Source organism: Zeus faber (assembly GCF_960531495.2).
Source record: "Zeus faber genome assembly, chromosome: 4".
Taxonomy (NCBI): Eukaryota; Metazoa; Chordata; class Actinopteri; order Zeiformes; family Zeidae; genus Zeus; species Zeus faber.
In genome coordinates, this window is record NC_137191.1 from 8945353 (window position 1) to 8972369 (window position 27017).

The following is a 27017-nucleotide window of genomic DNA, read 5'->3' on the forward strand; positions in this document are numbered from 1 at the left end:
TGGTTTATTCTTATTATTATTGCCTATTTATATAATCTATCTAGCTCTGTGTGTATATGTGTGTGTGTGTGTGTGTGTTTAGGAACAATGAACTTAACATTGAACTTAATTTAAATGAAAGTTTAGTAAGTTAAATTCAATGTGGAGAACATAGAAAAGGGGTCAGACAAGCGTGTTGTTTTTTTTATTACTTTATTTATTCATCTGTGAAAGTGGACCTATTATGCTCCTTTTTTTACATGTGTTATGTCTCTGAGATCCCCGAAACACATTTTTGACTTTTTTTTTTTCCTGAAAATGCTACCCAGATTATGCATTCGAGCCAGTGTGACATGCCTCTAAAACCGGACCGTGTCGCCTTAAACTGTGATTGAGCAGCCAAGTCCCCAGTTCTGAGCCAATGGGGTTTGAGCTTTACTCCGGGCTCTGTTTTATTTACTCGGTAAACTTTCACTGATTTCATCTCATCTGTCCGCCAAAATCTGTCTCCCAACAGACTTGAAGTGAGAAATAAGCAATCCAAGTTGCTGGATCTTCACTCTTATTAGATCTACGCGGCCACCGCACCGCATCCACCCATCCGGCGCACGGGGACTCTGGCACGGGGGGATCTTTTGTCTCATGTTAATGTCCGAAAATAGGCGGAATAAACAAAATAAATAGATACATCTATGATGAAAAAAATAAAAAATAAAAACACCGATTTTATTTGTTTGGTTTGGAGAAACGCACGGCGGATGGGATGGAGCGGGTGACCGCTTAGAGACGAGCTGACGTCAAGCTGCTGCAGAGAGTGGAAAGAACCTTTGAAAACCGAGCGTTCAGAGTGTTTCGTTCACAGTGTTTCGTTCACAGTGTTTCGTTCACAGCGATTAGTTCATCATTAGTTGACCCCATCATCTGACACTTTGGCCACGTCTCCTATGAACACCCCACACTGTAACATTAAATACATGACAGAAAATAAGGAAAAGCTTAATAGGTCGCACATAATCAATACTCCATGAAAAAGGGATTGTATGTGTATGATCTGCTCGGTCTAGTGTGATGGCATAACATGAGATGCCAGGATAAATGTGTGTGTGTGTGTGTGTGTGTGTGTGTGTGTGTGTGTGTGTGTGTGTGTGTGTGTGTGTTTGTGTTCTCCCCGCATGTTCTCAAGGCAGTTGGCAGGCTGTGACATCAGCAACAGGAATAATACAGGATTGGATTGGGGGTATTCAGGGGAGAGAACAGTGCCTGGGAGATTACAGGCTAAATTGTATTACAAATCATGCAGCTTAGTGTTATTTTATTTTATCTCCAGTTGATTTTTTATTTTTTATTTTTTTCATCTGTCTGCGCCGGGGTCCACTTCATGATTAAACGCACACACACACACACACACACACACACACACACACACACACACACACACACACACACACACACACACACACACACACACACACACACGCATGCACGCATGCGCGCACACACACACACACACGCATGCGTACACACACACACACACACACACACGCACGCACGCATGCGCACACGCACACACACACACACACACACACACACACACACACACACACACACACACACACACACATGCACGTGGGCCCACAGACACACACACACACACACACACACACACACACACACACACACACACATACACGCGTACACACACACACACACACACGCACACCTGTGCAGGTTAAAAATATATGTACTAAAACACATGGATATGTCATGTATGCTCTAAGTCACATATCTGTATACAACATAAGTGCACACACACACACACACACACACACACACACACACACACACACGCTTAAACACAGAGAGTTTTTTACCTAAATGAATAGCGTGCAGTGGTGCATTCATTGTGTCAGTCTTTTCCAGTTTTTTTGTCCATTTTATATTGAGTGCAGGGTATTTTGAACAGTGTATGATGCTCCACACTTTAATTGCTTTTGTTCTAGTGCGATACTAGGCTCTTCTTCCAGTTTTGCCTTCTTATGTTGTTGCGGTGGCTCTAGCAGTAATTGTTTTGCGGCGCTTCAATGCGTTTGTCAATACATCCAAACAATTGGACAAAAGATGTCCGTCAGAATGCTTGTGTTTCGAATGGATGATGCTTGAAATCGTTCAGGTGTTTACTGTGGCTCGGACAAACCGTCACCATATTGAAATCCCGATACAGCTTAAACATCCTTTGTAACTTTGTACCTTCCGTATAATTACATCACGTTGGTGACGGGGAGGAATTCAATAACCTCTTTGCCAAGCCAAACAAAAAGAGATGACAAAGACATGGCGCTACGAATTTCAGAACCCGCGTCATCGAACGAGCCGCTGTTTATCGGGAGGCCTTGTTCTGAGTTTGGCATTTTAGAGGAACGGGGCGGATCCAGGGATTAACGGCAGGTAACGGGTATCTCACCCTTTCCAACTCATGGACTCCACCCTGGACTTTGTGAAGGATTCCCATTGATTTCCTTTATCTGTTTATCGTCAAGTCAAGATTCTTATTGCTTCCTAATTAAACACGCTTTCCAAAACAACACATCATTTAGCAATAAGGGTATGAATGCACGCATTTATTAACCAATAAACTTCCATGCACCATACATCTTAAAATGCCACCGTAGCGATAACTGCTTTTTTTTGTACTTAGAGCAGCACAGGAGGCAGAGGCTGCTGTTTCAATCCTAAGGTCATTTTTTTAACACTACATTTCTCCTCTGGACTCCACGTCCAAGGTCTTCGTTCCGCTCGGTAAAGTAGCCGTCGCTCGTCGTCACCTCCCTAATGGCTCTTATCGGTTAGCGCCACTATCGGCAGGAAATGAGGTCCATATTGATCTGCGCCATCTCCCCCTGTTCTCCCAAAACACATTAATATGGAGTAAGTGGAGATGCTGGATGGAGTGGCGGCCATTACGTAAGGCATAAATGTGGGATCTAAATTACAATCTGGGGGCTCTGTCGCGGTATTACGGTCTATTAGATTTCATTTTTTTTTTTTGTACCTTAAAGCTCTCTCTCTAATCATTTTTGGCACAAGATACTTCCCACGGTTGACATTTTTCCAGCCGTTTGAATATGACGGTTCGTAATTATATCCATATATATTACCGCATTTGAGTTAATCATCGGTGGCTATTCTCCAAAAATGAGGTCAGAAAGTTCCGGCAACTTAGAAACTAGAGCAACTCAATTAAAAGTGGTAGCAGCAACACCAGGTCCGGCTCAGGGTGAAGGGGTGGAATGGGGGAGGTTCAACGCTCACTGGGTGGAGGGAACGTCGGTGGTTGATGGATCCGCTCATGAAGAACGATGAATATTGCCGGGGAATGGGCGGGTTGTGGTAGCCCGACATCGCCAGAACAACTCGCGACTTCCAAGGGGGCGTTACCAACGGGCGCGGACCAAAATGTCTCTGGACACAATTGGATAGACCTACGGCCAGTCAGAGCAATGAAGCGCGTCACACGGCGCTGAGGGACGAAAAGAGTGGCGACCCGCGGGGCCAGCCGGTAAATTTGACTTTTACCAAATCCCGACAGAAGGACGGCAAAACTCACCGTTCTTATCAGCAAAAGCTTCACGTTCAACAGTCCGTTCCGCATCAGCCGTCTTGGTGAGGTGACTAAACGGCAGATATTAGGCGGCTGTGATTGGCCTGACCCTGGCGAGGTCGGGCGGAGGTCGATGTTTGAATGGCGGGGGTGCGGGGCAGACGTATTCTGCAGAGCATATGAAACATGAGCTCGCAGATTCGTCCCGTTCCCGGGTTCGGGGCTGTGGTGATGTCAGGAGGAGTTCTGAGGCGGGGGTTTGACGGATGACCTCCATGTGACCTCGCGTGGTGGCGCGATTATGATGGCCCTGTGAGGGTGGGCGGATGAAGAGATTTATGGGACGGCGTTGGCAAATGTGTGATTTTGGCTTCATTACCAGTTATCCAGGCTGGACGCGATCTGAGAATGTTGGTGCGCACGAGAGAGTGTGTTTGAGTGTGTGCGTGTGTGTGTGTGTGTGTGTGTGTGTGTGTGTGTGTGTGTGCGTGTGTGTGTGGAGTTCTCATACATACAAGTTGGCTCTGCGCAAAGCCCTGTCTGAGGAAGATACAGGCGGGCCCGACTATGTTGTGTAGCATGTTGCAGTTCTGAACCAGCGTGCACAGAGGCCCGTCAAAATCCCGCTCACTCCCTCCTTCCTCGTCGTCGTCCGTGTCCACCTCTCCCGCGCCGCCCACGCCCCCCAGCACGGCGGCGGCCAACGGGGCTCCGCTCCCTTCCGTGGGTGACACCCCCTTGGGGAAGGGGGGGGGAGACTAATTAGATGGGTAGACACATCAACGGTGACAATCACTCCTCCTGGACGGCGGTCAAATCGGCGACCGGCGTCGACTGGCGAACGTGCGGCTGTGATGTCACGCCCGCTGCGTCCTCCTTTCTGAGGCGCCGCCACCGTCGCCGTCACAGAATGCACCGTATTTCTGCGGTTGCATACGTCACGGCTACGTTTGTAAAAAAATATTGTCGTCCCTGGCTCTCACATGTCAGTGCAGCACGGGCGCACTTCCATTTGGTAAATCAGATATGATTTTTATTTCGATTTTTTTTTTAAGATGGCTTAATAATGGAAGAGTTCCTTACCTTCTTCATTTTTCTCTTTCTAGAAGCCTTGTTGATGTTTCCCATCACCCGCTCCCTGCCTCTGAACTCTCACCCGCCCCCGTCCGCCTTGACTTCCCGGTCTCCTCTTCTCCCCTCCGTCACTTCCCCCACAATCCTCCTTTGCCTCTCCGCGCTCAAGTGTTACGTACGAAAAAAAAAACAAAAAAAAACAACAAAAAAAAAAAACCTCAAAGTTGCATCGCATGGGGCAGTGCCTTCCGCAGCCCAGGTGGGGGCTGAAGCCAGAGCCTTTCCCCGGCGCCGCACCACCACCACTGAACGCCACTCAAAACGACTGTGATGTTCCTCCGAGCGCACGTGCTTACGATCCAAGGTCCTACTGGTCCAATGATGGGTAAGGTATGCGCATGATGTCACGGTGAATCCTTAACACCCATAGGTCACCCGCCGCTGTCATGCTGGACGTGGAGCGGGTGGTGCGGTGCTATGGAACGCCACCAACGCAGTGGAGATTTGCAGGGCGGGCAGAGGGAACCAAGTCATATCTGGGCCGATTTATGCACAACCTGCTTTTCAGAATCTAACTCTGATTGCATGACTTAACCACCCCCCCCCCCCTCTCTCACTCCCTCTCTTATCTGTTTAGCTCTCACCGTTACCCCCACTCCATGAGTGTTCCCTCGAATTACCCCGAACCTAATCTCATCCATCCCCACCCACCTTTCTCTCTCGCTGTGGATGTCAAACACTGCGCTTAAATTCTCCAAATGACTAGTCTGGCAGATAAGTGTGTGTGTGTGTGCGTGTGCGTGTGCGTGTGTGTGTGTGTGTGTTAGAGATATATATATATAGAGAGAGAGGGAGAGAGAGAGAGGGAGAGGGAGAGAGCAGTGGTGGGGTGGGGGGTTGCAAAAGGGGGATGGGATGGGTAGAATTATGGAGGGAAAGCTGGCCGCCAGTTTAATCCCCGGCATTTGAGATTATAGAAAAAAGTGCTGGTGACAGGAGCTGGCAAATGTGGAGGAGAGGGGAAAGAAATACCTAAAGGGAGAAAATGACAGATGGGGGGGTGGGGGGGGGGCGAATAAACAGAGCAGAGTGTGATTCGGGGAGAAAAAAATGGGCCAATTAGAAAACCATTAAAAGCTAGAAAGCGTCAGAGAGTGAGAGAAGAGGAGAGAAATACGGTGGAATGTGGAAGGAAATGGGACGGCGGCCGGCGCCCTTCCACCTCCGCAGAGCTCACAGGGACTTTTCGGGTGAAACTGTCAATCTCTCAAAACCAGCAGAGAGTGAAATGTTGGTATTTATCTAATTTTGATCTTCTGCTTGATGCTGAGTAAACTGGGAACGCGTTCGGAGGCCTGGTCTCCAGACTTCATTTCGAGGGACTTCGCTTCCAGGAAGGTTTCCCTGTTTGTGTGGGTTTTTTTTTTTTTTTTTTCCAGATAAAATTGCAAAAATCAACTTCCTTGCCCAGAGAGAACTATAGAAAACACAAAGTACGACAAATGTTCGTCCGGGCATTCATTCATTCATTATTTTGTGCATAATAGTATCAAGGCAGCTGTGAAAGCAATTACGTCTGTCACAGACCAGGCTTTATGCTATTTTATTTTATTTTTATTTCGCACATTTTGGGTGTCATGATATAATTTGCAACGGAACGCTTATTCTTACCCTGTTTTTTATTTATTTAATTCTTTGATTATTCTATTTTGTAATGTGTTTTTCTTTGCTTTTTGATTATTATTATTATTATTATTATTATTATTATTATTATTATTATTATTGTTGTTGTTGTTGTTGTTGTTGCTGTTGTTGTTGTTGTTATTATTATTATTATTATTATTATTATTATTGTTGTTATTATATGACATGAGGAGTAAATCACTTGGGGGCTGAAGGGAAAAACAAGTATTATGCATTTGCATCTTTCCAATGAAATAGAACAAAATGAAATATTTTCATATTTCACACATTAGGATTTTGCAACGTTCCTTAATGTGCTATTTGATTTGATCTGTGATTTTTTTTTTACGTGCTGCAGCGCTGTGTGTGTGTGTGTGTGTGCGTGTGTGTGCGTGTGTGTGTGTGTGCGTGTGTGTGTGTGTGCGTGCGTGTGAGCGTGTGGGGGAGATTAGCACGGCGTGCGTTTTCTCGGCCTCAGCAGGCCTGTGCACTCACGAACGTACAGCTCTGGAGGAGAAAAGAGAAAACGGATCCCCACCTCCCTCTCCATAAACGTCTTTGACTCCTTCCTCCACGACGCTCTCTTTCCAGGGAAGGCTTCTCCAGGCCGGACGCTTCACCCCGATTTATTTTCCTACCAGCTCCGTTTTAAGAAACGGGAGCAGCGAACCCAACGAGGAGCCACCGACGCCCGAGTTCACGTGGTTCAGTCCTGTTCATCTCATGTTTGTGTCATAACGTAGAAACGGACGGCACAAAAAAAAAAACCCCACGTATTAATTCATAAGAAGATGTAACAGTGAGGAGTTATTAACAGAAGAGGGCAGCAGAGCTCAGTTTCACATGCTGAGGCCAAAAAATAAAAAAAAAATAAAAAAAAAGGAATACTTGTGAATTACTCCCAGAACATCAAGCAGAGGGAACTTCAAGAGCCTCTTTCCAGCCAAGGGGTCCCAATTAGGTCTCTAGAGGGTTCAGAAGGAAATGACCCAGCTGCTTCCAGATGTTTGTTAAGAGCCGTAAAGAGACTGGAGCCCCATAGAGACTGGAGCCCCATAGAGACTGGAGCCCTATGGAGACTGGAGCCACATAGAGACTGGAGCCACATAGAGACTGGAGCCCCATAGAGACTGGAGCCCCATAGAGACTGGAGCCCCATAGAGACTGGAGCCCCATAGAGACTGGAGCCCTATGGAGACTGGAGCCACATAGAGACTGGAGCCACATAGAGACTGGAGCCCCATAGAGACTGGAGCCCCATAGAGACTGGAGCCCCATAGAGACTGGAGCCCTATGGAGACTGGAGCCCCATAGAGACTGGAGCCGCATAGAGACTGGAGCCCTATAGAGACTGGAGCCCCATAGAGACTGGAGCTCCATAGAGACTGGAGCCCCATAGAGACTGGAGCCACATAGAGACTGGAGCCCCATAGAGACTGGAGCCCCATAGAGACTGGAGCCACATAGAGACTGGAGCCCCATAGAGACTGGAGCCACATAGAGACTGGAGCCCCATAGAGACTGGAGCCACATAGAGACTGGAGCCACATAGAGACTGGAGCCACATAGAGACTGGAGCCCCATAGAGACTGGAGCCACATAGAGACTGGAGCCACATAGAGACTGGAGCCGCATAAGGACTGGAGCCCCATAGAGACTGGAGCCCCATAGAGACTGGAGCCACATAGAGACTGGAGCTCCATAGAAACTGGGAGCCCCACAGAGACTGGAGCCATATAGAGACTGGAGCCGCATAGAGACTGAAGCCACATAGAGACTGGAGACCCATAGAGACTGGAGCCCCATAGAGACTGGAGTCGCACAGAGACTGGAGCCCCATAGAGACTGGAGTCGCATAGAGACTGGAGCCCTATAAAGACTGGAGCCGCATAGAGAGTGTAGCCACATAGAGACTGGAGCCACATAGAGACTGAAGCCCCATAGAGACTGGAGCCGCATTGAGACTGGAGCCATATGGAGACTGGAGCCGCATAGAGACTGGAGCCACATAGAGACTGGAGCCCCATAGAGAGTGGAGCCGCAGAGAGACTGGAGCTGCATAGAGACTGGAGCCCTATAGAGACTGGAGCCCCATAGAGACTGGAGCCCCATAGAGACTGGAGCCGCATTGAGACTGGAGCCACAAAAAGACTGGAGCTGCATGGAGACTGGAGCCACATAGAGACTGAAGCCCCATAGAGACTGGAGTCCCATAGAGACTGGAGCCGCAAGGAGACTGGAGCCGCATAGAGACTGGAGCCCTATAGAGACTGGAGCCCCATAGAGACTGGAGCCCCATAGAGACTAGAGCCCCATAGAGACTGGAGCCGCATTGAGACTGGAGCCACAAAAAGACTGGAGCCGCATGGAGACTGGAGCCACATAGAGACTGAAGCCCCATAGAGAGTGGAGCCGCAGAGAGACTGGAGCCGCATAGAGACTGGAGCCCTATCGAGACTGGAGCCCCATAGAGACTGGAGCCACAAAAAGACTGGAGCCGCATGGAGACTGGAGCCACATAGAGACTGAAGCCCCATAGAGACTGGAGTCCCATAGAGACTTGAGCCGCAAGGAGACTGGAGCCGCATAGAGACTGGAGCCCTATAGAGACTGGAGCCCCATAGAGACTGGAGCCCCATAGAGACTGGAGCCCCATAGAGACTGGAGCCCCATAGAGACTGGAGCCGCATTGAGACTGGAGCCACAAAAAGACTGGAGCCGCATGGAGACTGGAGCCACATAGAGACTGGTGTGGCTTGACGTGGTTTAAATCAACAGGAACATCAACAGGAAATTGTAAAGAGGAATAACTGGTTTCAGACTCTCAATTAGCAGCAGGCAGCACTAATGGCAACCCTGTCAACATGCTTGACTTGCACTCAATCAACTGTCAGCACACACACACACACACACACACACACACACACACACACACACACACACACACACACACACACAATGCAGGGATCAGCAAGAGAGATTTGTTTTTTTTCCAACCCTTTCAATGACAGCAAACATCACAAATGCCTGAAAGGCACGGATAGAGGCTGGACCTACGTTAATAATAAAAAAATAATAATCATAAATAAAATCTCAAACCCAATACAAGGGAAGTAAAAACCGTGGTGGACAGATTCCAAAAGTCCTGTTTTTCAGGGGGGGCCGTGCTAAGCTGCGCTCTAGGTCGGGTCAAGTCTCCCTGGAGGAGGCGGTGAGAACAACACATACGTCCAGAATCAGGGACAGTGTCGAAAGGCGGAGGAATGCCTTGACCGTCTCCTCCTTTCGATGGAAAAGTTGCAAGAAAAAAAGACGAGTTTCAGAGAATTCCGAGGTCGGTCAAAATCAGATCGCTTAGGCAGCGGAGTCATTGATGAACTTCACTGAGTAGCTGGAACCGTCCTCACGTCTTTCCACAACAAAGGTCATGTCATGACTCTTTGTTTATGCATGACACACTAACACACGCCGCAATGGGCAAACACACCCACCCACCGGCATGATGCACGTATGCGCACGTACACACACAGAGATCAGAATTTTAATAGGTGTGTGTGTGTGTGTGTGTGCGTTAAGCCCCTCTGACGTCAGGACACTAACAGAAGCATACTCAAAGTATCATCTCATCCACGACTGCCTTTGCCATAATACCTTTCGAATATAGAAAAAAAAAGACGAGTGGCCCCTGTGACCGCCAATGTGAGTTAATCTCCGCAGCAAATGCTGTGACAAATGGCGTCGCCGCCATTTTCAAACGCAACCGAGCGGAGTTTTTTTCCCCCCTCGCGTCAATTTCAATGGGACGGTTTGTCCCGTCCCGCCCGGGATGACACCCGGAGTAATCCCGAGGTGAATTGATTTTTAATTACGAGGCAAGGATAATAGAAAGGGTGCCGAATAATTCAGAGCGGGCGGTCTGGTTTGGTGATGTGTGTCAGGATAAAGGAGGCCGCCATCATCATCATCATCATCATCATCATCATCATCATCATCATCATCAATCAGCACACAGGTGTCACACGTGTGCATGAAAACCAAAAGGATAAGCCAGGGAGGTGAATTCAGTCCAATCCAATCCAGTATAAATAAATTGTGTCGCCGCAGTCCCAGCAGGCTTTATATTTAAACTGACATGACATTTTTTTTCGGATGACAACCGCATATGGCTCTTTGGATTGTCCCACATTCCCTGATCCACGTTCTGCCCCCGTGCCCCACTCCCAAAAGGAGGATAATGCCTTTTGCACCTGTATCGAGTGCACAGTGGGGGCAGATTTGAGTTTGTCGGCGAGGTCCCGGCTTCTCCACGGATTTACAGATTAAAGTGACAAAAAAAAAGGAAATATTTTGTAAAAGTAGGATAGGGAGGGACATACATGGAGAGATGGAAGGAAAAAATGGAACCCCTTCTCGGTGTTCGCTGTCAACAGCACCGCGGCATTCTACGACAGCCTGTCGCCAGTAATTCTGCGCCAGATAACCCAGTTATAAATCTGTCCAATCTGCCTAAGCCGCTCTCATTCTTATAGTGTTTTCTTTATTTGCCGTTAAATACAATTTTACGCCAACGCCGATTTTCTTTCGCCGACATGAAAATCGGAATGCAGGTCTTTAAGTTGTTTATTTGTTTAATTTTATTTGTTTTGTATCATCATCCCTATGCTGAGAAAGGTGGTCACGTTGAGCGAGAACCAGTGAGTATAGAAACATACACAAAGAGAAGAAGAAATGTTCTTTTGCGAACAATGGAAAATGTTGGATTACTGGCTTCACTTCTCAAACACAGATTAAAAAAAAGATATATATATCATTATAGCGTTTATCATACAATGGGTATTTTGTTTTCCCGCGGTGTGTTCAGGTGTGGCGTGACCAGGCCCTGAAGAAACCTTTAATTCATCACAGTGTGTTGGTGTCCTGTCTGCTCACTAATCTGCCAACAAACCTGTGAGAACAAGTCTTATTGAGTCATTTAATGTGAATATTCCACTGGGGAAACTTTTTTCTTTCACACACAAGTAATAAGAATCCATTTGAACATTGGCCCGTGCCTCAGTGTGGAAATACCTTGGTAGAGTGAACTCATCTTGGCCAAATGGTTATTATATGTCAACAGTATCTTATCATATCATATCATGATTGAGTCGACCTCTCTCGCGAGGTCGTTATCCAAATGTGACGGTTTTGCGAAAAAACGTTACTCATCAACATTTTGACAAATTGTTCATTTTTTTTCAATATCATGACTGAGGGAGCGGATGCGCGAATCCGCGATGACGTCACAGACCAACGTCCTATCCCTGAACTGGGGAATACGTTTTACACTAGGAAGAGTTCTAGTTCACACATCAGCAAGAGCCTCAGTTATCGCCCTGGCGTCAGAGGTTGGCGTGGCCCCCGGTTCGACTGCTCCGCGACAACTTCCCGGGGCTGATTCGCTCATCGGCAGCGAGGGAGGGCATCACCCTGCCCCCCAGCCCCCTCCGTCGAGGTGCCTGACAAAATGGTGGCAGAGGTCTACAAAACCCCGTCTGCAGCCAGGTGTCATATCCTCTCCCCACAGTTCCCCACCAGCAAACAGTACATAGATGCTGCCGGGTCAACACCTGGCTCCATCCAAACACTGGTATCCACCTATCTCCATTTTAGGGGAAGGAAGGTGGGGAGGCAAAGGGTGAACGCTCAGACAAAGGGGATCCCTTGTTTAGAGACGGGTTTGACAGCGCTCCTGAACCCTCGTGCCGTATGGCAGAGTGACAGAAAGCCCATTCTGCCGAACAAGTGCCACCAGCTCCTCTCTGGTTTTGTGGAGAGGAGCGTCAAGTGTGCGGCACGGTCAGTGGCAGCGGCCATCAACATCTCCCTCCTCACTGCCTCCCTGGGTACCTTGCGGCGGCAGATAGACGCTGTCTCCGGAGGATGTTGATGAGGTTGCATCTTTCATCTGACCCAAGTCCTGGCAGTGTCAGCAGGCAGGGTCATGACTTGGGCCACACAGTCCCAGCATGCGCTGTGGCTGGACCTGATTGCTCTCCTGGAAATAGCTCACCGGTGATGGACTGTTTAGACCCTCCATCCCCGGGTTGACGGAGGAGGAAAGGGCTCAACTGGGTGGCCATGTCCCCCTGGTGGACCAGTATCACGCCCCCCTATGTGCCAGGGCCAACTAGGCCATCTGCTGAGCCAGGAGGGCACGTACGGCTTGAACAGCCACCTTGTGTCCGACCCCCGTTACACTCTTTCGCCCCAAAATGGGACCTGGCATTGGTACTGCGCTGTCTCACAGGCAAGCGCTTTGAACCGACTGACACTACCCCCTACCCGCCACTGCACATTAATGAGGTTTTGCTTATGCCCTATTCGTGCTCTGGATACATATGTCCGGCGCACATCGGCAATGAGGAGCACAACTGTTTGTTTCTCACAGGGGGGCTATATTGGGAAAACCTCTGCTGGAACAGCGGCTTTCTCGTTGGTTATGCCACGGCATCACACAAGCTTACATGGAAATTCCGAGTATTGCCACCTGGCATCAAGGCTCACTCTACACGGGAGTAGCGGCATCCACTGCCCTGTTTGGAGGTGTGTCAGTGGAAGACATGGCAGTGTCATGGGCATCACCATGCCCCTATGTCAGATTCAATTCTTCTTTACTTCTACTCTACTCTATTCTACTCTACTCTACTTCTACTCTACTTCTACTTCATGCTACCTTTACTCTACTCCACCTCTACTCTACCTCTTCTTCTACTCCACCACTACTCCACTCCACTCTACTCTACCCCTACTCCACCTCTACTCTATTGGGGACTGTTGAGGGAATCCAGGATGTTCGTCAGTATCTTAATGATTTTATTTCACTTGATTTGATTGTTTAATTTGTTAACATACAACAGACATTTTGATTTATCTGTTTGTTTTCATTGGTATCGATTAATAACACCATGTACTATTGAGAAACAAAGGCTGATTATTGCAGAAATGAGCGGCACACGTTCAGCCTTGAAACTGTGTTGCAACCGCTCGCATCTCTGACAGATCAGAACGACAATCGTCAGCTTTTTATCTCATCATGCAGCTCTGCCAGAGCATGTTTAATTTGAGCGGATCCACTGCATCCATCCAACGACACGCGTGCATGTGTGCGTGTAGAGCACACTTCTCCCCGTATGCCGCTGGCGAACAACGACGGATGTGTGACCATGGAATAACCCCCCGGCCCAGCGTGAAGGAAAAAATAAATCAGCCACCACCAAGGATGAACCCTGCAAGGTTAGCTGGAGTAGAGATCGAAAAATAAAATCGAAAACCCCTTCACACTTCATGACCACTCCAAATGTTGGAATACTGAAAAATGGATACTGTATATTACTATATACACTGTATATAACGTATACTCCGTGCTTGTGTATGCGTGAGTGAGTTCAGGGAGTTGCATGAAAGCAAATCAATCACCACCGTTATTAAAAGCTTATGATTATCAGAAGTTGTCCTCCATGAAATATTACAACCGTCACCTACTTCTGTGGCCCGAATGTACTTGCTTGTAACTATGGAAACGCGTACGCGAGACGGCTGCCCCGCGGTGTCCTGCGTTCATTTGCAGCGTCGGCTGTGCGCGTCCTCGACAGAGTGTTTTCAAAAAGCGTTTTGTCCCCTGAAGTTTGAGTTCTTCTCGAAGTAAATCTCAGTTTAACTGACCATCTTATCTACCCGCTGATTTAATCCAACCCCGCTAATCCTCCTTTACGTTCCAATCAATCTCTTCTCTGCTTCTTTATGACATCCATCACTCCGTTTCTAATCCCGCGTGCTTCCCTTGTTTTTCGCTTTTCATCGTGCCCTCCATCTGTTGCAAAAGGTATCGCGGGCAAAAGGATAAAGAACAAACCCTTGGTGCATTTAAAAGCAATAAGCAACATAAAGAGCAGGTTATTCAACAGGCTTTTTAGGATCTTATGTTGGTGACAAACAAAGATTTTAAACCATAAAGCTTTTTTGACCGAGGCAGATAGAGTTGCTAATAGTTATGAATTACTCGCATCTTACTGACAGTCAATAATAAACCTGATTTTCATAACAACTCTCGCTTTGTCAGCACAGCCTAATGTGCAGATCTAACAAGGACGATATTTATGAACTACTTCAGATAAGATCATCGATACACGAAGCAAACACCCTCTACAAAACTAATAATGGTAATCCCGAATAATTCCCGGAACCTCAATTGGCACAGAACTACCTTAAAAGTGAGGAAACAAAGTTAAAGGATGCTTTGAGATAGCGCGTGGTGGAGCAGCAACTGGTCGTTCCACGTGCGGAATGTGACCCTTGAGACTCGCTGCTAAAGCTGCTCTATATTCTAAACTGCCACAGCAGTTTCCCGTCACTTTGCAATCCATCAGGCTGCGGATCAAGGTCCATTAGTGAAGTATCAGCGACAAGTGCCCATCTGGGTGCACACAACACACACCAGCACCTGCCCACAAACACACACATACTGTATAAGCACACAAGCATGTGTCATGCATGTAAAGACACACACACACACACACACACACACACACACACACACACACACACACACACACACACACTTAAAGCACTTTAATAATACTTATTATGCCTCCTTAATAAACACGCTGCTCTCACTGTTATTATACACAATATATGTTATTACACACTACCAAATTCTACACTGAACATTGATTATTTTTATTATTCTACTTTGTATTTCGGGGAAAGCTATATCATAGATAAGGTGATTATTACTCGTTTTTTATTTTGCATGTATTTATTTTCTTGATTTAGCGTATGTTCTCTAACCTCTGAAATACTTAGTCATGAGCTGCTGTAAGGCCGATTTTGGCCTTACAGCAGCACTATCTTATCTTATCTAACCACTTGAACCTCAACTTATCAAAGTGCCATTCAAGACGCCCAAGGATACTTTGACTGTGATGCCGATAGAGGCTAAAAATAACAATGGGAAAACTGAGAAAGTGCTAAAATAGCACTTATATAAACAACTAGTATGCCAGTGGCCAAAATAAACAATGGAAAAGAAAAAAAGAAAGTAATGATAATAAATAGAGAAATAAAATCGGCATATAATCCAAAATATGAGTTAAAGTGGAGTTAAATGATGATGTTAAAGGGTGTTTTAAGTTTAGGTTGAAAAGTTTTGTGAAGATGAAGCTTGTAGTAATGCATGTACATACACACATCACGCCCTCAAACAGAGAAATCCGGGTATTCCCTAAAGATCGCTAGGATTAGACGGTGATAACCCACGATAGCGTCGCTTACGTAAGCGGCAACTGTCAGTCCCCTGAACGCCGTTTGGAGCAAAAGCAGTCATTGGAGCCTGGATCAGGCGGAGATGGTACGATATAGTCTTGATATTTAAAGGGTCAACCAATCAGCGGAACACTGTTTAATACAGGATCAATAATGAACGTAACGTTTCCTTCGCACAAACAATATTTAAACACATGATTGGTAAAAAGGGCGTTGCAGAAGATATTAAAGGGGACCTACTATACTCCTTTTCAATAGGTTAATATACGGTCTCTGAGATCCCCAAGACATGTCTTTGAAATTTTTTGCTGAAAACACCACTCAGGTTATGCATTCTAGCCATTCTAACATGCCTCGAGAACCCTCCTGTTCTCGACAGGCTGTTTCAGTTTGTGCCGCTTTGAATGTAAATGAGCTGCCAGGCCCCTAGCTCTGTGAGCCACTGGGGTTTGAGCATGAGTGGCAGGCTTCCGTGGTATGAAGTCCATAAACTTTCACTTATTTCACCTCAGCAGGTCATCAAAATCTGCTTCTGAACAAATTTGAGGCGAGAAAAAGGCAATCCGGTTGCTGATTCTTCACTCATATTCACATCTCATATCTACGAGGCATCATTTAAAAGTTTGTTCCGACTTTCGTAAGGCAAGGGCACTGCTGCACTGCCGCTTGCATCGCACCGGGACACCGCGCCAGGACACCGCACAGGGCTTTTTTTTCTTTTTCTTTCAATTAGGAAACGTTGGAAAATAAAATAAAATAAGTATGCCTCAAAAATACCAAAAGAAACACACAACACAATTATTATTTCCCTGGTCTGCAGTTTTGTCACAGACAGTTGGTATTAATTCCTCATTCTTTGAAAAGTTTGTGCTGGTCTGTGCAGCCAACAACAGAGCAGCTCCCATGCGGAGAGGAGAAATTATTCAAAATAATAGTATTGCATGTACATAATTGTATGTATATATATATATACATGTACATAATTGTATGTATGTATATATATATATATCACACATATATATATATATATATTTTTTAATTTATATATATATATATATATATATATATATATATTTATTTTTTTTTGCCAAGGTATATTCAGTCCCTGCACTAATCATAGCCTATAATATAACACCAATATAAAGTATATTAAGTATGTTAGCACCTAACATGTAGCTGTGGAAAATAAAATCCTAATTGTGTAAAATTAGAAAAAAATAATTACCCGCAATTTAATAAAATGCATGCAAGGTGTGTCACAGTTAAGAGCTGCACATATACACATTGCAGCCACATAAGGATGTAAGTTGCATTATTTATTCTGAAAGGTGATTCTATACCTGTACCTCTCAGAAAGAGGTTACTCTGGGACCCGAAATGGGTCTATTCCACGGAGAACACAGCTCTTTCATCAATTGGCCAATCAACTTCTCTTAAATATTGTAGTATTGCATATCTAAAAAAAAACAATATATGTATAATTTGTATGTTTATCTTCTTTTTTTATAATAATAATGATAATTTCTTATTTAGCTAGTTAGTTTTCATACTAACATTATATCTTCCTTTTAGGCTTGAATTTGAATTATTTGTCATTAGTTGGAAAAGTGATTCAAAGTGAGTCAAAGTCAAATGAAATATGAACGGATGTCCATGAACGTTGAAACTCAGACTTAGACAGACAGATGTAGACACTATTAGTAATGCTGTTGCATGACTAATACCTATTCCAGGCGGGTGAAATGGAATACTGAGGGCATTTTCACACAATGCCGTGTTTAGCCCCTTTGAATGGAACCCTGGTGCGTTCACCCCCTCGGTGCGGTTCGTCTCGGCGGGTGTCGACCAGAAACCGTCCCTCGTGCGGTGCGCTTCAGGTGAGAGCGCAGTTCGACCCAGATTCGACCCAATTACAGGAACCGAACCAAATACGCCGCGTGCTCTGTTATTGGCGGGCGGGGCATGTGTTTACATACCTGCCCGCATTTGTTTACATTTCCAGCCCCAATCCGTCCCACGCGCCGCTGGCTCGCAGCGGGAAATTCCAACAAGTAGTGTTTTCCTTCCACAGAGACAGCTTGAGGCAGTACTCTTTGGACTTGCGTTATTTGTGAGGACAGGTTGTCGACGGGAAAAAAATGGAAGAATCAAACCCCTGATTCATCGCTCCATGCACCGCAAATAAACAAACCGCAGGTAGGAAGGTTTCACGTCATACCTGTGAAACACAGTTATCAGTGTTAAGTCAGGCTTAGCAGACGTAGTTAGGTCACAGTTAACACTCCTGTTGCCTCGTGGGAGAAGAAAACGCTGCAGCCCACGTCGAGCAGGCGAGGCGTGTTGGAAGTCGTGGCGATTGAGAAAATTCGGCAGAAAGATTTATGACCAACAGCCGAAAAGCTCTTAAGAAACCTGTTCAGGTTATTTTGAAAAGGAAAAAAAAAAACGTCCCCCCTTGAGTATTTTCATCTGCATCATTTGCAGTTTGACCATAAACATAGGCCACCTCAATGCGACACAAACCAAAACTGGAAGCGAACCCAAGTAGGCCACTTAAAAAACATGTATAATCCTGATTGAGTTAGTCGAGGCAACCCGGCCGTGCTGAAAACCTACCTGTCCAAAGACGGAGTCGACGATGGGCCTCAGCTTCCTCCTCTGCCCCTCGCGGAGCCAGAGGTCCTCGGGGTGTCCCGCGTCGGAGGACAGACTCAGGGTCTTGGCCTTGGTCTTCGGGGGTCTCTTCATGCTGGCGGAGCTCCATCGCCTGAACGAGTCTATCTTCTTTTTGATGGAGCCCTGGGGGAAAGGAAGGGCAGAGGGGGTCAAGAGGGAGGAGACAGGAATGACTTTCAATCAAATAATGGAGGGGTGAATGGGTGAATGGGACGATGGATGGGTCGATGGATGGGTGGATGGAGGGGTAGGTGGATGGGTGGATGGGTGGCTGAGGGGTGGGTGAGTGGTTGGGTGGCTGGATAAATGGATAGCTGACAGATGGATGGATGGGTGGGTGGATGGATGGTCCATCACCACCAATTCTAGTCCGGCTCCACCGCCTCCACTGCGCGCCGTGCACCGTGCACGTACATCGTACATAGACACAATGACCCACCCTTACCTTTTTGACCAGCTTCCCCTCGGGTGCCTCCATGGACGACATGCTTCTCGCTGAATTCATCTCAGCAGCCCAGATTGCATGCACACAGATGTTCCCTCTTCTTCCTTCCTCTTCCTCTCTCTCTCTCTCTCTCTCTCTCTCTCTCTCTCTCTCTCACTCTCTACTCTCTCTCCCTCTACTCTTTCACTTTATCTCTCACATCTGCGTCCAACTCTCTGCTGATAATCTGAGAATATCTCCCGTTGTTGCCCCTCCTTCTCTTATCCCTCTCTCATCATCTCTCTCTCTCTCTCTCTCTCTCTCTCTCTCTCTTTTATCCCTGTCGCTGATACCACATCACTCTCTTTATCACCGCTCCGCTTGTAGCCTCACTCACTCCATTTTTTCTCATTCTCTCTCTATCACACTCTCATGGATGTAACCACACTAAAATGCTCAGACACACACACACACACACACACACACACACACGCACACGCACACGCACACGCACACGCACGCACGCACGCACACGCACGCACACACACGCACAAACACCTGTTTAGAGCTGGACAGCCTAAGGGTTAAATGCATTCTCTGCTCATTCATACATTTTGCATTACATCAAATCAATTGTCCTGCAGTAAATCCTCTTTGCACCATACAGCAAAATGCAGTTCTTTGCCTACATGTCATTAACTGCACTATGGCACACACATGCACTTATTATGTAAATTCAATCTCACACACACACACACACACACACACACACACACACACACACACACACACACACACACACACACACACACCGATGCGACACATGTCCTGAATGTAATATATACAAAACTGTATTGCACTGGCCTAGTATTTCTACACCTAGTAATTTAAAAAAGTGTATTTGCTCAATTAAAGAATGCAAAACCCTTTTCCAGCCACTTCAACAGTGTTTTTTGGCAATCCTTTGTTCTAAAACCCAGGCCGAGACGCGCACGCGCGTTTGTGTGTGTGTGTGTGTGTGTGTGTGTGTGTGTGTGTGTGTGTGTGTGTGTGTGTGTGTGTGTGTGTGTGTGTGTGTGAGTGTGTGTGTGTGTGACTATGTATGTGTTCCAGTCTGTCACAAAGTAATTTACCATCGTGCACAGAGCGAGAGAGAGAGAGAGAGCGTGAGAAAGAGAGTCATCAAATATGTGGTGTTTGGAAAAGCATCAGCAACACAGCAAAGAAACAAGAACAAAAATAGAACCTTAACGCTGTCTGTTAAAGTTAAATTGTTATGAACTTCCTGGACGGACTAATCGTTACAGAGGAAATCGGAGACAAATACTTAGGTTAATAAAGTATTTAATCTTGTACAAGAGGAGCAGTTTCAGTGTAACAACACAACAGAGTGGCACAGAGGAAGTGCTCAGTTTGCACCGGAGAGTTCACTTTTTTAATACAGTTTTCTTGGAGTGGCGGAGCTGACGAGTCGTTGAGATGTCGATCAGCAGATGTCGCGACGCCTCTGCATGGGTCCTGCTGATGAGACAGTTTCGCTGATAGGGCAGTTCAGTTGAGACGGATCATCTGTTGAATTTCCCTGATCTGATGGTCGAGACATGTTGCCTTTCTCCTCTTTACATTAAGGCACAGAAAGTCACTAGTTCATGTCTTTTTAAAGACATTAACTCTATTTAGCCTTTAGAAGAAAAGCAAAGTGCACATACCTTGTACAAAGGTTCATGTGAAAAGTACAGCAAAACATAGACATATAAAATTCACTGTCACTGTGAATTGCTGAAGGCTGAAGGTTGCTGACCCCTGGTCTAGTCTATCACATATATTTTTTTTCTTTTTAGAAAGAAACACACAGCAGAATATATTTTTTAAATACTTACACTTCCATTGTCTGCAGTTTCTTCACGGATATTTGTCATTAATTCCTTATTTCTTTTCAAAGATTTGTGCTGGTCTGTGACGCGAACAGGACAGTTCCTGGCAGCGCTTTATATTCACCAGCCGGGGGTGGAGTTACTCAGATGGAGGGCAGTTCTAATTATAATGAAGCCCCACTTAATGTAGGAAGGGATGGTAAATCTGAACGGATTGTATCACGTGTTTTCTGAAATAGACAGCTCACAAAAAGACAGTTTGTGTGTTAGTAGGTCCATCAGAGACCCAAATGTATGTGGACAAGCACTGAAGAAGTGAGTTTTTCCACAATAGGTCTGTCTGCAGAGTTGGGGATCAGTCTAAACAAGTGCAACATGTTTCTATGTAATTTTTAAACAGCTAATAAGCAGAAATCACAAAGATTTACATTTATTTTTCACACAATAATTAATAAACGCATTGGTGGTATTTCAGACACAATTTGCATTTATTTATGTGTATCTTACTGAAATTGCCAGTCAAATGTCAAATACGTAGACATAAAAAACAAACAAATGAAAAAATATACATTATATATATATATATATATATTTATTATGAAATGATATACAAATATAGAGAATTATACAAATAATGAATTGTTTAATATATAAATATATATATATATATATATATATATATATATATATATATATATATATATATAAGAAATTATATATCACATTTTCTTTTTTCATTTTATTTATACTGTACATTGAAAATATTTTGTACACACGCAATACAATCATTTGCAACATTTTGTTCTTCTCTTAAAAAAAAGAACATGCTTAAAAGAACAACAGGAGTTTGAAATTGCAAGTCGTATAGGCTTTGTATTGGTTTCTAAAAAAATTGTGTTTGATATATGGCAGTGTATCTGGCAGTGTCGAGGCAGGGAATGTTGCGTAATAATAGAATCCAATCACAAAAAGGTGGTCAGAAGTTCAACTGCTCAGGCATTCAGGGCCCTTGGATTACAGGGGCGGAAAGTCGTTGTCTGTATGTCTGTCTGCAGCGCCACACGTAGACAGCCCCTGGTGGTGGAACGTGTCTCCAACAGAATTTGTACATGTTACATGGACATCCATATTACTGTACCTTGAGTTTATTGTTGTATAATCGAATCGAATAATATAGAAAATGTATATCACATAAGGAATACAACTTTACTTTGGTGACAAAGAGGAGGAGTTGAATTCACTATATTAAAATGAATAGGTATGTGAAGCAAATCAATACTGCCTGAAGTAACAGTAACAATAGTTTAAAATGACACAATCGAATTAGGTTACACCAGTGCATCCAAGCTCTCACAATGACGGCTTTCCCATTAATGTATTTCCTTCCGCTCCATACGTACAAAATGTAAATGCACCCTCAGACATTCTCTATCCCGTTTGTCTCCTCTTGTTTTGACTCCGGAGTCTGAGTGAATTTCAGTCCGTCTCGAGACGAGGAGAGGGAGGGCGAGGAGGGCGAGGCGGGGGAGGAGGGCGCCGGGCGCGGAGTCCCCGGAGAGGGCAGAGACGCCGGAGTTGCTACGCTCCCGTCTCGGCTGCTCGCCCTCCTGAAGCGCAGGTTCTGTCTCCTTCCGGGAGGTCTGGGGACGCCCCCTCCCTCCTCCACCAGCCCTTCAAACACTAAACTCAAGCTCTGCCGTATTCTCACGCAGAAGTGGGGACAGCTGAAGGCGTAGAGGATGGGGTTCAGGACGGGGTTGAGGAAAGCAAAAGTGGTGGCCAGCGGCAGCCCCACCTCCACATGGACCACTCTTTCGGGCCGGTACTCGGCTGACACTTCAATAAGGCAGAAGATGTGATACGGCAGCCAGCACAGTGCAAACGCTGCGATCACGGATGTCACCATCTTGGTGAAGCTCCGGGAGAGCAAACCCTGATTGGTCGGGCTGGGGTGGCCGGAGGTGAACACGGAAGAAGGCGTTGGGTTTATACCCGGGGTGGACGCTTGCTGTTTGTACAGGATGGCTTGTGTAGTCTTGGCGGTATTTGGAGTTCTCGGCGCTCCGTCGGCGTCTGTTGCAATCAGCGCTCCCATTAGATTGAAAGCACTTTGCTTTCTCTTCCTTCTCCTCTTCCTCAGACTGAGGACGAACAGGACATAGCTCCCTGCAATCACCGTCAAGGGCACCACAAACGCCAGCAGCAGCTTGGAGATGGCGGTGGCCGCCTGCCGTACTCGACAATTCCATAAAAGGACATCTGGAGAGGACGTGTACAAGGCAAAATTGTGGTAGCAAAGTTTCCTTCCATCCTCCTTCTCAGTCACAGCCCGGAACAGGAAGTAAGGGAAAGTGTTGACGACCCCCCACAGCCATCCCACGGCACACACCTTCCAGGCTGCCGCCACCGACCGGTGATTCTGGCTCCACACGGGCTTGGAGACCAGGAGGCAGCGGTCGAGGGAAATGGCCGCGAGCAGAAAGGCCGACACGAACATGTTGAGGAAGAAGATGGAGGCCTGGGCCGAGCAGAGCGGGCTGCCCAGCTCCCAGCTGTGGGAGGAGTGCATGTAGTGGGTAAAGAAGGGGAGCGTCAGGGTGGCCAGGAAGTCGGACATGGCCAGGTTGAGGACCCAGACGGAGGCCACGGTGCGGCGGCGCAGGCGGAAGCCGACCACCCACAGGATCAGCGCGTTCTCCAGAATGCCCAGGCAGGAAACCAGGCCGTGGATGGCCACCACAGCCATGTTGGCCTCTGTGTGGTTGTTATAGGAGTGCTTCTTCATCAGCTGGAGGAGGGGGCACAGCTGCTCCTCCTTAGCAGAGGGATTAGGGAAGGTGGTGTAGTTTGGCATCGCTTCTAAAAAGAATAAATGAATAAATAGATAAATAAATAACAGAGTGTGATTGTGGTGTAATTACTCGGTGCTTGGTATATTGTTTAAACTATGGCGCAAAAATCTGCAAAGTATAATCACATTGCTTCCCTACATGTGCATGGACCTGATTGCGATCAGGTCCATGCACATGTAGAGAAACAATGTTCTACAAACATAGTCAAGTTTGAGACAGGGGAATGAGACAGGGGATTAAGGCAGGGGCGTGAGACATGGGAAGGAGACAGGGGAATAAGACATGCAGATTGAGACAGGGGAATGAGGCAGGGGAGTGAGGCAGGAGAGTGAGACAGTGGAGTGAGACATGACGGTGCGACAGGGAAATGAGGCAGGGGAGTGAGGCAGGGAATGAGAAAGGAGAGCGAGACAGGGGGATGAGATCGGGGGAATGATACAGGAGAGTGGGACAGGGGAAGGAGACAGGAGAGTGAGACAGGGGAGTGCAACAGGAGGGTGAGACTTTTTTTTTAAGGCACAGGGATGGGGTGAGGGTATTTGAAGAGACGATTTTGATTTTGTAATCCGTCACAGTCTGAAGACGATGGCAGTGATGCTGATGACGCATGATGATGATGAAGACATGGCTGTGCAGGTACACTACAGTTCTTTCACTTTCTTGTTAATCACCATTGATGATCAATGCTGATGACCTACCTCAGTTGCGGAAACAAAATGTCCCGTCTCCGTCTCACCTCTCCGTCCTGTCGCACGGATGAATTCACCGCTTCATATTCACAACCCGCTCCGCGGCCGCTCGGGCGGCGTGATTTCACGTGTGCTGACTCCCCTTCAGGGCTGTAGTATGTGCGCGCGGTGCTTGGCAAAGCCAAAGGGCAACTGCCTCGCATACCAGCGGTTAGGCGTGAGCCCCGGGTTTCTCTCTCTCCCTCTCTCTCTCTCTCTCTCTCTCTCTCTCTACGCATCTCGCCTTCGGCCGCGACGGTCGTTGGTCCCGGATTTAAGCAATTTCGTCCCTTTTATTTTATTTTTTCCTCCTTTCACTTCTTCCTCGTGGCTCGTTAAGTGTGGGGGTTCCGATCACGTTGTTCCAAGAATGTCATCTTTACCACCGCTGTCAACAGCATGTCAAAGCCTGTTACAATGAGCGAGCTGCATACCGGCTGTTGGGCAACTGATCCCGCTGATGCAGTGGTGAGGGAGTGCTCGCCAGCCAGACAACGCTCTGCCACCTCAGTGTCTGTTGTGGTTCAGGCCTGACGCTATGTCTCTCACATTATGGGTCCTTTTGCGCGCACACACACACACACACACAGGCACACACACAGTTATTGTTGGTTGTTGAGCCCTCACAAAACAAATAGATTTCCCCGTGCCCGGACAGGAATATGTACCCAGAATCCCCGGTTTGAAGAAACAACAAAACCTGATGCAACAAAACTCTCACACTTCAGAGTTTGGTTAAGGTTTGTGCATAAATGAACGGGGGCCCATCTACAAGTTTGATGACTTTTAAGCAACCTGGGAAGGAGGTATTTCCCCGGCAAACCACGGTCCCTAACAGATTTAAAAAAGGGCAAAGTGACCGAGTCGGTGGCGAAACTCAGCGTTATCTCAGAGAAGCAGCATATGTTCTTTTCTACATCTCAAACGCTTGGAACAGCCAGTGCCGCTCCATTGATCCTGTCAGTATATCCTGTCTTTTATCCCATGTGTACCACCTACATTATATACCAGCTATGGTGAGAATAGGATGTCGTACAGGACGTGACATTGGTTTCTGTTGCTGACCCAAGACAAGACATGCAAATATGTGCCTGTTTCGTGCTGCTCAGAAGTCGGGTTGAAATCAGTCAAGTACAGAACTAATATTTCTGCTGATGCACGATCACTTCAATCGGCTCTAGTAAAGTTCAACTTATGTCACAATGTTTTGGTTTCACTGGCTTGCTGTCTGCCAGACTATGGCCACAACAGTCACTTCACTTGTTTTGTGTTGATTGGAAACATGGGGTCAAAGGTTTCGTCATTATTGGGTATAATATTTACTTGTATTTATTAAATGCATGTAGTTTTTTATAACTATTTGATTACCTTCTAGTAGAGTTGCATGTTGTGTAAAAGTCCTATACAAATAAAAGTTCTGACTATTATGTTTATTATTATTATTATTATTATTATTATTATTATTATTATTGAAGATGAGAGCGGAAAACCTGCTCTGCGTGTTTGATTAAATCCAACAGGCATTGTGAAACTGAATGACAATGATGAAAATTCAATCAAGATCAAGTTATAAATCTGGTATAAGTTCAGCAGACACACACACACACACAGATCAAACCTACTACCTATCTACTCTAGAGCCTGAGATAAGGTTATGGATTTAGGCCGTGCACTCACCTGCTTGTCGCACTGTATTCACAGAGAAGTATTTTGACCTAGTTCCTCCTTCCACTCATCCCTCCAGTCCTGTCACATATTCTCACTCGAGGGGTTTTTGAGACTTTGGAGAACTTGCCCCGCCCAACATGCTGATCTGCCGGTTGATAAACCAAGTCTATTTAAAGCAACATTGCCACCCTGCCACCACTCCTGCCCTAAGATACATTTATTTTGTTCTAAAATTATTTATTAAATATATATACACTATGTCTCTCCATATATATATGCACTGTGTGTGTGTGTATATATGTATATATATATATATATATATGTATTTTTTCATTTGTTTGTTGTTGATGTGTATGCAACTGACTGGGAAAACATGCACATTGGCAATTTCAATAAGATACCAATAAAAAAAAATTACCAATTGTCTGAAATACCACATTTGCTTTGATTAATTATTGTGTGAAAAATCTTGGTAATTTCTGCTTATTACCTTTAAAAAAAAAAAACCCAACTTATATACACAGCGCTTTATACTGTAGATGGAAAATGCTTCTAATCGAACCATGTGAAGTATGAGGGCGTGGTCGGTCTTAAACGTCTCCATGAGAATTTAACTTCAGCGATCGAACTCAACCTTTCACATCTTTGATGCAGTGCGTCGTGCGATACCCCCCCCCCTCCGGGGATCCCAGCTACCTCCCCAACACTCCTCCGTCATCGTTCCACAAAGGTTTCCATGAATGAATGGCGTTACGTCATATGGTTACGGGGGGAGCAGAGTCGAGCGCTTTTCCCCCGGTTTGTGGAAACGCGTCGTCGCTGCCCCGCGTCGCAGCCAAGTGGCGTCTAGTTGAACTGCCGCGTCGCCCCCCAGATCGCGTCGCGTCGCGTCGCTCCCCGACAGAAGTGCGTTTCGCGTCCATCGGGAGGAGGTGGCCTCCCGATGGACGCGAAACGCACTTCTGTCGCTGCGCGCCGCTTCTGCTGCGGGCGTACGGCGGCGGTAGGACCACACCGGGCGCGTCGCCGCCGCGTACGGGCGCGTCTCCGCCGCGTGCGCGCTTCGCTTCCCATTAGGCTGTGATATAACAGGGGAGGGAGCGCCCCCTGCCGGACATCGTTTATTTCCCCCCATTCATTTATTTTACGGACAGGTTTTCA

At 46.3% G+C, this 27017-nt stretch overlaps 2 protein-coding genes across 2 annotated transcripts in view; both read right to left on the reverse strand.

Annotated features, from left to right (window-relative positions):
* The window catches only part of cabp2a (calcium binding protein 2a), a gene marked incomplete at its 5' end in the record, with an annotated part of 25351 nt that extends 6554 nt beyond the window's left edge, over window positions 1–18797 (reverse strand). The window contains 3 exons of the mRNA XM_079998923.1: window positions 4093–4314; window positions 18251–18433; window positions 18756–18797. Coding sequence (XP_079855049.1) covers window positions 4093–4314; window positions 18251–18433; window positions 18756–18797 — 447 coding nt within the window. The remainder of the gene's footprint in view (window positions 1–4092; window positions 4315–18250; window positions 18434–18755) is intronic.
* Window positions 18798–22025: 3228 nt separating this feature from the next.
* Window positions 22026–23462, reverse strand: LOC307229051 (prostaglandin D2 receptor 2; the record flags this gene model as incomplete). The annotated part of the gene is made up of 1 exon (XM_079998924.1): window positions 22026–23462. The coding sequence occupies one exon, from the start codon at window positions 23460–23462 to the stop codon at window positions 22026–22028; it is 1437 nt and encodes a 478-aa protein (XP_079855050.1).
* Window positions 23463–27017: the final 3555 nt, after the last annotated feature.